This window comes from Cynoglossus semilaevis, chromosome 8 (assembly GCF_000523025.1).
Source record: "Cynoglossus semilaevis isolate Cse_v1.0 chromosome 8, Cse_v1.0, whole genome shotgun sequence".
In the NCBI taxonomy this organism is placed as follows: Eukaryota; Metazoa; Chordata; class Actinopteri; order Pleuronectiformes; family Cynoglossidae; genus Cynoglossus; species Cynoglossus semilaevis.
The window spans coordinates 21419981-21433741 of NC_024314.1; the positions used below are offsets into that span (position 1 = coordinate 21419981).

Sequence of the window (13761 nt, forward strand, 5' to 3'; positions counted from 1 at the left end):
ATATATATATATATATATATATATATATATATATATACACACACAGTATATATAGATAGACTGTACAAAATATAGATTTTCTTACTTTAAGGACAAAGGAAACAAGTTTATAATACAAACAAAAACAAAATCCTGCTGTTCACTGTATTAGCCTAAAGGCGTTCTGATATCATATGTTCCTCGAGGGAAATATTAACCCTCCACCCCTGGTTACTACATCACTGTAACAAAAAAAAAGTATATTGAATGAGAAGAGTGTACTAATGCTATCCTTTCAGAATACATCACACTGATGCAAACGGTCCTGTCGTGTTACAGCAAAGCGAGTGACAGTAACAATAAACAGAGAGTGAAGTAATGATAGGTGAAGACGGATGAAGACAGATGGACAAACAAAAACAAAAGCTGAATTTATGTCGTTGAGTCTCAAACTGAAACAATGGCAAAAGAAATGAAAGGTTGTTGTTTTGCTTGCCGAGCGCTGAGGCGGAGGATCTCCACACGTTCTTCCGTGGGATCGCGGCCACCTGGTGTGGCACCCACAAGTGCCTGCCTCAGTGGTAATAAATTAGCAGCTGAGGCACAGATGTTAGCGAACGTGGGAGGAGAGGAGTGTGTGATGTGTGTGTCTGTTGGATGTCGGCTGCTTGCGTGCTGCATCTGAGACGAGCAAAGGCCCATCGTGGATGAGAGGCCCAGTACTCCATAGTTTAGGTTTATGTTATTTTCAGACCGCTGTCCTTTAAATGTCCCGTTGAAGCCATTGTTTTTTTTTTTTCTTGAATGCTTTGAGTTGTGAGGCTGATGCATATAAATGTTGTGCTTCTGAGCAGACATCTGGAGATTTTTATAAGAGAAATAAGTCTTCTGGCTGTTAATCCAATTTTTTCTCCCAATCTTCAGCTTCTAAGTTGTGGTTGTTTTTTTAAAATTTTTTTTATCATTATTCTCTGTTAAAAATGTCACTGCGATTTCATCTGAACTGTACAGATGTTACATGTCTTAAGAGTTTTATTATCGCTGTGATAAAATGATTAGGTATTTTGGCAAATGTTTTGCTATCCTGGCCTTTCTGTTAGCCAGGCCTATTTTTGGCTAACTTTTAGCTGTTTTGCTATGGCATTTTCTTCATACTTTTCTTCTAAAAGCGGCTGCTAAATGCGTAAAAATTTAAAATACACAAAAAAAAAAAAAAAAAAATGTAGAAGTTACGTTTGTATTTTAGCTCTGTATACACACACATACATTAGCTGAACTGTGGGGTTTGTTAGAGTTACATGGTTTAATGCTAGGTATCTATAAGGTTAATGAAGAAAAGTCACCCTCATAGTCTTGCGTTGGTGTTTACCACTCTGGGTTTTCTATTTCTTTTAATTGCCCTCCTTATAAGATAAGTCTCTGTCATATCATAAGATATATATAGAACCTCTATTTTTATCTTGTTTCACAGCCAAGCAGGGTTTTGCAGATGTTTGATATCATCTACACATGGCAGGATTTGTATTAATTAGTGATAAAGTAAACAATAGGAGGAAATAGAGGCTCGCCTCCACTATCACCCCCTCTGCGCCCTCACTTCCTCACGCTTCACGTGATTCTGTGTGTCAGCATCCACTGGATTCTTAAATCCACAAGATTATCATCAGTCCCTAGACACACACCTGGAGCTCATCCAGTCAGGCTGGGATTTAAAGGAGTGAACCAGACCAAATAAACATCGCCTTCACAGAGAAGCTACAAGATAACAGCAGTTAAAGGAAAAGGCAGAGATAAAGCGGAACACCGTAAGAAGGGGGGAAGTGGCTGGATCCAAAGACAGCAACACAAACCTCACCAGCTACCAGACTGGACTCCGAAAACACCAGGATATTTGGTGCTGAGAAAGCACCAAGAGGAACGGGGGGCCATATGGAAGAGACCAAACACAAAGATGTCTTTAATGTGACGAGGCAGATTCAGTTTCCTATGAAATTGTTTGGAGATAAAGGCACTGAGCTGCAACAAGCCCCTTCACGCCGATAAGAGCGGCAGCATTAGGAGCAGCATTTTAAGATGGTCTTATCAGGTTTCACTGTGTTTGGAATAATAAACAGTGTTTACTGATCCTGTCTCTTCTCCTAGATAAACAACCGCTGGTACATGTCTCTTTGTATGTGTGTTGGTGCCGTCTGCGAAGCCTCATACGGCTGATAGCTCTGAAATGTAAATTTGAATAGTATTAACACCATCGCTCTTCAGAAACGTGATAGATCGCGGGGGAGCCGACACTCCTTGACGATTAGCACCTTTAATACAGTCCTTATCGGGTTAAATGATGAATGTTACTTTACTGTATGTTGACTGCAGCTGTCTGACTCCTAAATGTTTAAGATGAATGTGTTCAAAGTGGAGAAATGAAGGCTAATGCTTCATTGTGTCCTTTACTGTCTAAGTGGAAACTATTAACTCCGTACTTTAACTTATACTTATGGCTAACCTTGAGCTATTTGGCCATAAAATTTCTGTCTATTTTTGTAGTTGTCTTATTTCTAATAGGAGACATTTGGAATATTGTCAAACATATAGGTGTCTTACCGTAGTGCATGTAGCAGGTTCCTTTAGTAGGGTCCAGATGAATAGCTCTGAGGAAATACTTCTCTGCTTCATGTGTCTGACCCTGGATCCAAAAAGGTGAAAAAAAACTTAAACACAAGCAAATTTAATATATGAATTTTGTTTGTTATTTTTTGTCAATAAAGTAAAATAGCTCAGTAGCAACGTTTGGCTATGTGAAGTGATCTCTCCGACTTAAAAAACACACCACAGGAACGTAGTCCAAAGAATCCCTGGTGTTTCTCAGATATCCATGCTGCTGCTGCTCACGTTTCTCCACATCTTTTATTTTAATGTTTCAGCACTGATCATTTCCACATTCACTCTGGACCTGCCATGCAACCAGAAATGAGTCGATTGGGCACATTAGCTTGATTACCTTTTTCCCGTGGCCCTCAATCACTGCAAACGAGCGAGCGTATGTTCTGCCTTACTTTACATTTTCTTTGGCTCTTTTTCGCTTTAGGATTTAATGAGCTCTCTTTATTGTCTACCATCTGAAATAAAGACATGTTCCGTTCAGTTAGACAGGTCAGTGTAAAGGTGTTTTTGAACTCTTTTTAGGTTAACCAGTTCATTAGGTTTGCTTTTGTGGGTTTGGTTATATTTGGTTATTTTAGTCAAATCATGGCTTGCTTTATGTATTTTTTTTAATATAAGGCTTTAAAATATTTGGTTCACTTAGCAAATTGTACAATGCAAGCCAACTGATTACCATCGATTTCTGTCATAAATTTAGCTGAATTGATTAGCCAAAAAAAGCCTAACCTAATGCTGTTTTGGCTATCTTGCCTCTATTTTGGGAAAAGTTAGCTAAGTGCCAGGCACAGATCGCAGGTTGAAAAGGTCAAATCTTGGCAGTTTTCATTTCCTTCACTGTTTGTGAATTGGTTTAGTCAGCAAGTGTAAGTGGGCTGTCATCTGCGCAACAACTGTTGGCCAGAACACCACTTATACGTTAGCCTTCAGAGCTGTACCCTTAACGAGACTTGACAGTATTACGGCTTGTGGCTTGACCAGCTTAAGTATACGGACATTTAAGTCTTATGTTTGCAGGTGTGCGACCACACTGCTAAACCATGCCTTGCACTTTTTATGAAAGCTAAACCTTAGGGCTAACTTTCAGCTAGTCTTACAAAATTTTATTGTGGCTAGCCTTTAGCGACCATTGACTGACGCAGTAACAAATCACTCTGCAGCACACGTTGAGGTTTGCCACAGTACAACTTTCAGCTAGTCTTACAACATTTTATTGTGCCTAGCCTTTAGCGACCATTGACTGACTTTAAAAGTTGTGATGTTGAACGCAGTAACAAATCACTCTACAGCACACGTTGAGGTTTGCCACAGTACAAGGCTCTGGTTTATCTTCACTTCCCAATGTCTGTGTAGTTGTTTGAGTCCAGCAGCGCTGACAGATATTATCAAAGGTGAGTGATTCAATAAGGAAGCCGAGTAATTCCATTTTAACCTTGTGCACTGGTTTATTGTCAGAGGCCCAGACCTCGTATTAAAGAGAGACGCTGACCTGTTTGTGAGTCAGGACCCTGCATGTGTGAAGCTGAATTCTAAAGGAGAACAGCAGATGTCCGGTTCTACTGACCGTGACCCTGTTCCTTCAGAAGCATCTACCTCTGTTTGTGCTCAAATCTGTCAACCAGTGTGTACGGACTGCTGCCTTAGAAAAAATGTGCAGCAGGTTGATGGAAGTGCATTCCTTCCCCAGGCTGTGAAAAGAAAAGAGGTCGACTATCTCCAGAGAGGTCACGGAGGCCACACAGTTCAGCTACCACATCTAAACTGGACTCAGCTGTGAACACACGTGTTGTCACATAAATGTGGTTCTGGTTTATGTGTGATGAAAGGAGAGAAAGTGTGAGGAGTTTTATTTTTCTGAATTGGAAGAAGCTGAATGGTTCAGCCGATGTGTTCAGAAATTGGAAGTAGCTGAATGGTTCAGCCGATGTGTTCAGTCCCAGAAATAGTTTTTATAGAACACGGGTAGAAATATAATAATACTTTTCATACACTTGCACTTAGTGTGTGAACCCTCTCAGTGTGGTCCACAGTTGTTGTCCTCAGTCTGTGTGTGCAGTGGCATTTGCACTGATTTTGGGGCTGGTGTTGAACTAAAAGAAGAATCCATTGCTGAGAAGCTTCTTTTTCCTCGGTGTCCTTCTCTGCATTTCTGTACATATATCACTATGATGGAAATTCAAACTGTACAAACTGTAGGGATAGATACATTTCTTTGATATTGGATATTTATATTGTGTTCTCAAGAAGCAGTCGATAGTCCCTTGTTTATAGATTCTTCAAGTCCTCTTTGTCCACTCTTGGATCGAATTAAAATTGTTAATCAAACAATAGATATTACATTGTTAGAACCAACTCCTGATTTTGATTCGAGGTTCACTTCCAGGTAGTTTTCTTCTAGGGTTGTCAAATTAACATGCTAATTGAATCAATTAATATAATGATCTGATCAATATCAGTATGTCATCAGTTAATGTATTTTCACGCATGGGCAGTTTTTCAGTTAGCTCCACAGTCACAGTCACATTTGTTGCTCTAACAAACAGTAAATAAACACACTGAGTGTTTGTTGTACAAAGCAGCTGGTTCTTAAAATATACCGTCTCAAGTTCTCCAGTTCCAGGCAGAACAGAGGAATTAAAAATGACCTTTGGTTCAGAGGTGAAGGAGAAAGTGAGCCGGTCCAGTTGTCTACTTTTAAACTTTCAAAAATTTGGTTTTAAAATTAGGAGTGTAGTTTTGAATAGTAATGATTTTCTAGATTTTCTTTTTTTTCAGACATGCAATAAAAAAGTGTTGAGTAAAAACACAGTAAGGGCCAAAAATAAAAAATCCCTGGAACTCAGCCTATTCACCACAACTCCCTGTGTCTCTGACCTTCAGCTTTAATAAAGCTCCAACAAAGTGTTTTTTGAAAATGTTGGCTCCAGTCCTTGAACAGTCTTAACCCAGGGTCGCAGTAAATGCTCTTGAATGCACCGCTTTGGTCTGAACCTCCTCTCTTTAAAGACTTTCCAAAGGAAACATCTTCTGCTTGATGTTCACAAACACCTTTAACAGACTGTTAGGGTAATACGCTCACACCTCATAACAATTATCACACTCCTCCAGGCTGCAGGACGGCCTGGCCTCGATGAACCCACTGGTCCATAAGTCACTCGGTCTTGCATTATTCATCCCTCTGCCACTTCAGGTCCTTTTAATTACACCAGGACAGACTGAAAACCGCTGAAACCATTACTTTAATGACGCTTTGTCCTGTCACCACGTTCTTCCTGTGGTGTGTGTGTGTGTAGGTGGATATGTGTGGTGTTTGAATGTTATTGGACTCACAGTGATGGACAGGAGCTTGCCATAAGTGAGGTGGGCAGGGATGTGGTCAGGCTTGGCCCCTAGAGACTCTCTGTACCAGTGGGCTGCTTCCTCCAAACGATTCAGCCTCATGTAGGCCTCTCCTGGAAACAGTCATCCATCAGAACATCAATCCAATGGCCGTGCACACTGCTGTGAAATACCTAGAATCTCTGATGACTTCTGTCTCTTTTTGCTGTTTACGGACCGTTTTGTCCGTTCCATTTCTGTCCCTGTAGTTTCTGTAGTCCTTTTTTAAGCTAAAACTTGCCAAGCTGTTGTTACATTCTAGTGTGTTCTGTCTTTTTCTCTTTGTAAACCTTTGTATTTTAATTCTTTCGTGCCTCATCTTTTCTTTTTTGTCCAGTTCTCTGTCGTATTTATTCTTTGGCTAATGTAGCATTTGAACTTTAGCATCTCAAACTGCGCATTCACGGGTAAACTGAATCATATTTAGTTTTTATCATATATATTTTCTCACCAGGGCCTTGACACATTTTTAATAGTAAAGTAAAACATGGGCAAATAAAGTTCTTTCATCTTTTACCCATAAGTAAAACCTTTCTCAGTAGAACCCCGGTGGCAAACAGTTTGCCGTTTTCTCAGTAAGAATAACTTTAAATGCCATTTTTGTTTGATCTAACAACATGCTGTTTGCCCCTGGGATAGAATAACCAGATATTTAACAAGGTATCCCATTGTCAACACAGGAATATAAACACAGCCGTTATCCAACCTCTCCTCTTCTGTTCAACTAAACACGCTCTAAAGGCTGCTCTCAGGAACTCATGCAGACAATTCCCCTTAATGCTCAAGTATGTCGTCAGGAAGAGCTTCCAGTAATGTAATTAGTGTTATAATAACAAGCGGACTGACGTGGTTTATTACACAGATTAGCTCCATTTGTCTTCTCGACTTAAAAAAGGAAGTCCATACCGAGATTATTTTAAAAGTCCACAGGTGGCTGAAGACGTCTAAAGGCCAATGTTAGTTTGTTTGAATAGAACCAAACCCTAGATTTAAGCAGTAATAACATCTAAAACAGAGAGATGGGACACTCAAACCATGACTAATTTGGAGGCTGCAGCTGTAAGTAATAACCGTTTGCACTTTCATAGAGGACAAGGTTGGCACAGATCCCACTGAGAGACTCTATTCAGAAACGTGTTTCTCTCAGAGAACCAAAACAAATGGATTTAGAATTCACCTGCTAAAGGTCGTCGGTGTTCTTTCACTTTCAGTAAAAGAAAGAATTACATCAGGGCAGACAAACAAAACATTTATTTTTCTCTAGGAGACCCCTGGGTATGCTCCTCCTTCAGTGTTTTTGCTTCCTTATTGAACTTCTCTTCATCTTATTTTGACATTTACCCCATGAAAATACAAACTCATTTCAGAACCTCCATATTTTCCTTTCAAATTCTCTGTACAGTATATTTTGTTTAAATGGGCAAATTGCAGAAATCAGTAACTTACCCATCATGTTAAATAAGCTGTGTGGCGCAAACTGTCTGGGCATTTTCTGCACTGCTTCCTTATAAACAGACAAGGCCTCCTGAGGTGAAACAAGAAAAAGTCATGTTTAACATTCACATTAGGACAAACTGTGTAACATATGGTGACTAAGTTGCCTTTTACCCACATATTAGCAAATCTGTGGGCCCCACACTGAGCAGATGGGCCCCCTCTTGTGGCCAAATGCATCCCAGTTGTTGTCTGGGGAGATTCCTTAACTGTAAGAGGTGACCTTCACTAACCTCCTGTTGGCCCTGTTCGTGCAGCAGCTTCCCCAGGTTGTACAGGCAGCTGGTGACTGAGCTCTTGTGCGTGTGTGGGTCCTTCAGATTCTCGTCTGGAATCTCGGCACAAACCAGGAAAGTGCGTTTGGCCTCCTCCAGGTTTCCTTGGTTCATCAGGATGATTCCTGTGTTTAAGTAAGCCGCTGTGAGACGGAGAAAAGTAGAAGACGAGCTTGATAAATCATCAATATACGGGGAGTTAAATATTAAAGGCTTTAGGATTAGAAGAAATGCCTGAGACGGCGGTACGAATTTTAAGGGTGGTTTAATCGATATAAATGCAATATTTCTCTTATTGCCGTGATATTTCTTTGAGGATTTTTGTTAATTAATTAGTTACGTGATTTTAAAATACAGTTTTCCCTATGTGATCAATAATTCATTCCTTTTCAACATACTTTTTTAATGCATTAAACGTTTAAGATTATTGTATTCCCCAAAAGTTTTTTTTTTTTTTTTTTTTTTGCCAGATGGAAACATTGATTTTTCTAATGATAAACTTTTTGGATCCTTTGTTTTTATTTTAGTATTAAATGTAGAGAACAAAAAGCTCATTCTCGATACGTCTTTAGGAAACCAATCCAGTCCTGTTGCATGCTTCTGTAACGCTTAGGATAAAATGACCTGAGAACCGACAGACTTCATTTTTTTTCCCCTTCATCGTTTAAGCAAACAACTCAGTGCGAGACGTAAAATAGAAAAAAAAAGAGATAATTTTAAGGCATTTTTAAATTGTGCTCAATCTTCCATCCTCCTGCAACTGTCCGTGGAAAGCACACAATAAACCCTAATCACACATGCAAGCAGTCAAGCGTGAGATTGAGTGTCATCACTCGCCTGTCAAGCAGTGAGGATAAACTGTAGCTCACAAAGCAAAATAATACATTATCAAACAACAGATTGTCAGCTGAAAGCTATCATTCCAGGCAGACACACAGTAAAAATCTACCAAAACAAACTAATTTTAAGACCTTACTCACATGCCAGTGTTGGACGACTGCCGATGGCCAGTTTGTAATAATGCAGTGCTTCAGCGGAACGTCCGTTCTCCTGCAGCAGCAATCCACTGAAACACAAATACAGAAGAAACGAAACCATGAGCAACAACAACAGTTACACAGTATTTGCATTACTGTTTTAAATTCTCAAAGGTTTGAAGCGACAGTTGACCAAAATTACAATGTGAAAAGAACATAAAACATAACATAAAAAAATATAAAAGAAAAACAAAATTTCTGGGGTTTTTATGTTGCCAAAAATGCCACCGCAAAACTAAAATACACACATCAATCCGTCTTCATCTACACCTTTCTCTTGTTGCTTTGTCAGTGTCCTGACAGTGTAACTTGAGAAGAAATAGAATATAAACAGAGCCAGGATGACTGCGTTTTTGCTCTGAGTTTCTGACACCTTGCATAGCAGGATTAGAAGAAGCTTTGTGCCTCACCTCTTCCCTCTCTCCTCCTGTATTGGATCTATTTCTGTTCTGTCATCTCTGGGGTTTTTTTCACTGTCACTTTTTTTGTTTTTTTTTTCATCTTCAGCTGTCTACTATCTTTATTTTTGCTTCTCGTTGTCTGCCACTGTGATGGATGGCAGGAATGGAAGAGCTTTTTGAATGTCAAGGACAATTAAATGGAACCTGGCATCTTAGTGCACTCACAGGTTGTACAGCATGTCAGCCATGTTCCCTCTGTAGTGCAGAGCGTTCCTGTACGCGTTCTCCGCCTGCGCCATCTTGCCCTGGTTCTTCAGCACGTTTCCTAAGTTTCCCCAGGCTGTAGGGGATGTCAATCAAAAGTAAGACATTTAGAGGTGAAACAGAATTTTAGCACTAATTTTAAAGCATGAATTATCTTTTATTTCCACTTCCACCATCCTTACACTTTTTCAAGAGGTGTTTCTATTTAAGACGAACAAGCTTTAACGTGTCAAAGCTGTTTGAGATGGAAGGCAGACGAGTCCGAACGTGTTTTAGTTAGTGTTTAATAGTCTGACACGTTGGTAATTATTATCTGGTGAGACTGCTGACATGTGAAATGGAAAACGTGGCCCATTTCACATGACGGCAGCTCTGAATCCAGATTTTTCTTGCAAATATACAGTGTTCTCAGCAATTAGTAGTATAGATAAGGTCCAACTGATGATGGTAGTGTTTGTGGCCCAGATCTGACAAACAATGGTTTCGCATGTGTATAATCCAGGTCCTTTGATAGGAAACAAAGAAGCCAAACCAGAGCCTCTAAATATTAACACATTACTGTTTGTAAAGTATGTTGCACAACTGGCCAGATGCCACTTTACAGTAAAATTCACATTCTCTCACCTTTAGCAGGATTTACACTGATTCCAGACTTGTAGAGATTCTCCTCATTGCTCCAGTCTCTGTTTCTTTGAACAGTTCTGAGTCCATTCAAAATGATGAGTCCAAAATAGAGAGACAACAGAAAAGGTCTGCAGCCTCTAGTCCTCAGTCTAACATATAAAGTTCTCACTCCAGCAGTGACCAATAAACAAAGGCCCATACTGGGAATGTACAGCACCCTCTCTGCAATCACAAAGCCTACGTAAAAGAACAAATTGGTGGCTGGAATAAAAGGCAACGACAGGATACTTAATGAGAACAGTACTAGGTTCTCTGTGGGGGGCAAGGACCTCTGTGGGGGACAGTGGTGAGATCCTGCAGACCCATTCAGGGTGGTCTTTGGTGGCCCCTGCTCTGTATTGTGGTTTGCGTCAGGGGCATGGTAACCGTTCCCGTTAGTGATTGATTTCCCATTAGTGATGTGAGCTTTTCCATTGGTCTCCCTGGCTTTTAAGGTGGGACCGCGAAGGCCAAACAAAGACAGAAATATAAAACCACCGTAGAAGGCAACACTGTGAAGGTTCCTCCAGTCAGCCAAAGATTTAACCAAGGGCACCGCATCCATGGACCAATCAAAACTGAGCTGGTCTGGACACAGCAGAAGCCAGGCGTTGGCAGCGGGCAGGTAGAAGAATGTCAGTGTTCTGGTGAGGAAAAGTGGTGAGTCAGCCGCAGGGTTGTCAGAGTTGGAGAAGTTGGGAGGTTTGTTCCCCATCCAGTAAAGACGAGCCAGCAGCAGGAACACTCCCCAGGAAGCCAAGATACCGAGACTCAGCAGAACGCTCATATTCTTTTTCTGTCAAAAGAAGGAAAAAATTTGGTTAAGTTAAAACATCCAATTCAAAGGTTTTTGGTCAAGGCCACAACTTGTTGTCAGCGATCCAGAGCACCTGAAGTTGTTTTCTTTCGGAGAGCTATTTTTAAATTCTCTCTAAAGTTTTCCAAGGACTGGATTGCTGCCACAGCAACCTACGGATGCATTTTAAATCTCAGCGGAATTTCAGATATTAAGTCTGACATCCTAGTCTTTGTGATTATATCCATGAGCGAGAGTATTTGGTTTTGTTTTGTTTTTTTTTATAACTGCCTTTCATAAAGTAAAAATAAATACTGCCTGACATTTTATAAAGCAATCTCAGGAATGTTTTTGATAGCTGCCTGCAGTTCTAAACCACACTTGTGTATAATTATAGATCACACTATTACACTGGCATACAATATGTCTCTAAATTTACATGCAGCACGGCCAGAAACAACACAGCCTGGTTGGCATGAATATGTTCAAATATGACACATTCAAACTCGCTGTGATTTTAGGCAACGCTACGCTGTAATGGATGAAAAACTCAATCAGCAAAAGTGAAGGTTAACATTAACATACGTTGAAGCAACTTCTTAAGTCTGACAAAAATCTAGACCCAGTCTTGTTCTCCAGTCTTTCAAGTTCATCTTTATTTAAGGTTGACTCTCCACTTTGGGAACCACTCTTAACAGTGTTTGATACTAAAGAAATAGCTTGTACCATATCTGATTTTTTTTTTTTTTAATGTTGAGTTCATGTGACTATATGACCATATCCCTTTGTGAAAAGATAATCTCCATTATTGTATCTGTGAATTAGTAGTTCCAACCTAGTTTGAATTGACTCTGAAATATGAAGCACAGGCAGCTTTTCTCATAAGTCCTTTCACTATTGTTGGCCAATGCCAGCAGTGTGACTGCTAATCAGCTTAAAGGCATATATTGAGTTGGTACGTAGTAACTGTTTACATCGTCTAAGAGCATTAACTCTATAGCCTTATCACCATTAGGTCCTATGTCACGCAACACCTTTTTCCCAGCTGCAACTATCAGGCAGGGAAGTTCAAACAGAGTGTTAGACCCTGGTTGGCTGCATTTATATAGGCTTGGAGCAAAATAGAGAAGACATTTGGTTGGTGACTCAGTATAATAAAAATGAAAACTCAGAATAAAAGTAGCTTTGCATAAATTACACTCAAAGCCAGAAACCATGTGATCCTCATCAGAGCCAAAAGAATAATTTGTTTCAGTTGCTTCAAGATGTGCTGCATTTTTAGTGGACTGGAAATGACAAGGTCAAACGATAACATGCTTGACCTGTTGATGTGTGGACATCAGACCCGTCAGTGTTAGAAAGTACAGAAAGGGAAATCAGTGAAAGTGATCAAGAATAAAGACCCAAAGTGCTCCTTCCTTTGTTTTCCCATTTGTCACATTTCTTTTTGACATGATCCTTTCTGAAGTCCATTACTGCTTAAATCTGATTTAATGGTGCATTTGTGCCAAGATTAAGCGAAAGCAGTTTTTATTTCTTCCAATAAATTCTGATCAAGTTGGAATTTCGTAAAGGCTAGGACCTTTTGTTGGAGAGGGCCCGCAACTGGGAGCAGATAATGTTTGTTACTCCTGTTTTTACTTGGAAAAGCAAATACAACATAACATTATGAGCAACAAACGTGGAGTTGGCGATCACTTCCTTTTTTCTGCTCGTATTCATTTTTTTTCTAAGTATCGACACAAGACCCTATAAACTCTACTTGAACCTACCAAGGGGTTACATAAATATATGCACAATTACCCATAGAGTTATTGCTCAGTTGAGGAAAAATTAGTCGTATTTTCCATCATGTATTTGATAGTATTGAGAAACACCGTGGGATCCTTTCTAACTCACAATGCTTATCCATTAGGAGGCAACATTTCCTTTCATCTTTCTATTCAGATATTCTACCACGGCTTCAATTTAGGCTAATCTGCTTTGAATAAATGGCAAAATGAGCAGATTAAAAAAAGCCACATGGAGTGAAAAAAAATCAGCTTTTATTTGTCTCATTAATAAAATTTGGACTGAAATCCTCTCCCTCTCTTTTACAGTGCTTGGAGTGAGGTCATGGAGAGGCATTTTTTAGGAGTTTAATGGAAAACACAAGTTGTTTAGGCCAACATTTCATGTTGGGATTAGAATAAGAGGTTTTGCATTGACCTGCCTGACCCCTGCTGGCTTCACTCCAGTTATTGATTTCTCCAGAGCTCATACACAAGAGGCCTTTCCCTTAACCAGGTTAGCTGAGGTGGGAAGAACAGGAACAGCTACTTAAAGTTGTCAAGAATAAAATGGGGAAAAGACCAATACGCTCTCTCAGACGAAGTGAGAAACAGGGATTGGAAGAAAACTGTATATTGATTTGAAAGCTGAAAGGTGGTAAATGAAGTGAGAGTGCCTCCGTTCAGGAGAAGCATGCAGCTAAATTGATGGATTTGCACATACTGTCTGTCAAAGAGGAAACTACACGAGACATTCAATGTTACTCATCGGAAGATAACTTGATTTTAGCCAGAGTGAGATGGCTTATTATGATTTGCTTATTTCAAAATCGGTCCCTCATTGACTTTAGAATCAGTCTTGCACGTAAAGAAACAGCGAGTCGGCTGTTTAATAATGAAATCACAGTCTCATGGCATGACTGCTCCAAAGGAATGGCCAGAGTCTCAGCACCTGACCACTCGGCCTAGCGTGGCAGTAGCTCAGTGGGCCCCAGGTTTAAGGATACTGAGATAAGGCTGTGGAGACAAAGCATATGTATTGAGAATGTCAGT

General features: G+C 39.9%; 1 protein-coding gene across 1 annotated transcript in view; it reads right to left on the reverse strand.

The window, feature by feature from the left end:
• The window catches only part of LOC103382774 (transmembrane and TPR repeat-containing protein 2), a 54865-nt gene that overhangs the window by 6403 nt on the left and 34701 nt on the right, over window positions 1-13761 (reverse strand). Inside the window, exons 3-9 of the mRNA XM_025057139.1 lie at window positions 10105-10939; window positions 9442-9556; window positions 8759-8844; window positions 7737-7921; window positions 7456-7534; window positions 5962-6083; window positions 2492-2656 (exon numbers count right to left, since the gene is read on the reverse strand). Coding sequence (XP_024912907.1) covers window positions 2492-2656; window positions 5962-6083; window positions 7456-7534; window positions 7737-7921; window positions 8759-8844; window positions 9442-9556; window positions 10105-10939 — 1587 coding nt within the window. The remainder of the gene's footprint in view (window positions 1-2491; window positions 2657-5961; window positions 6084-7455; window positions 7535-7736; window positions 7922-8758; window positions 8845-9441; window positions 9557-10104; window positions 10940-13761) is intronic.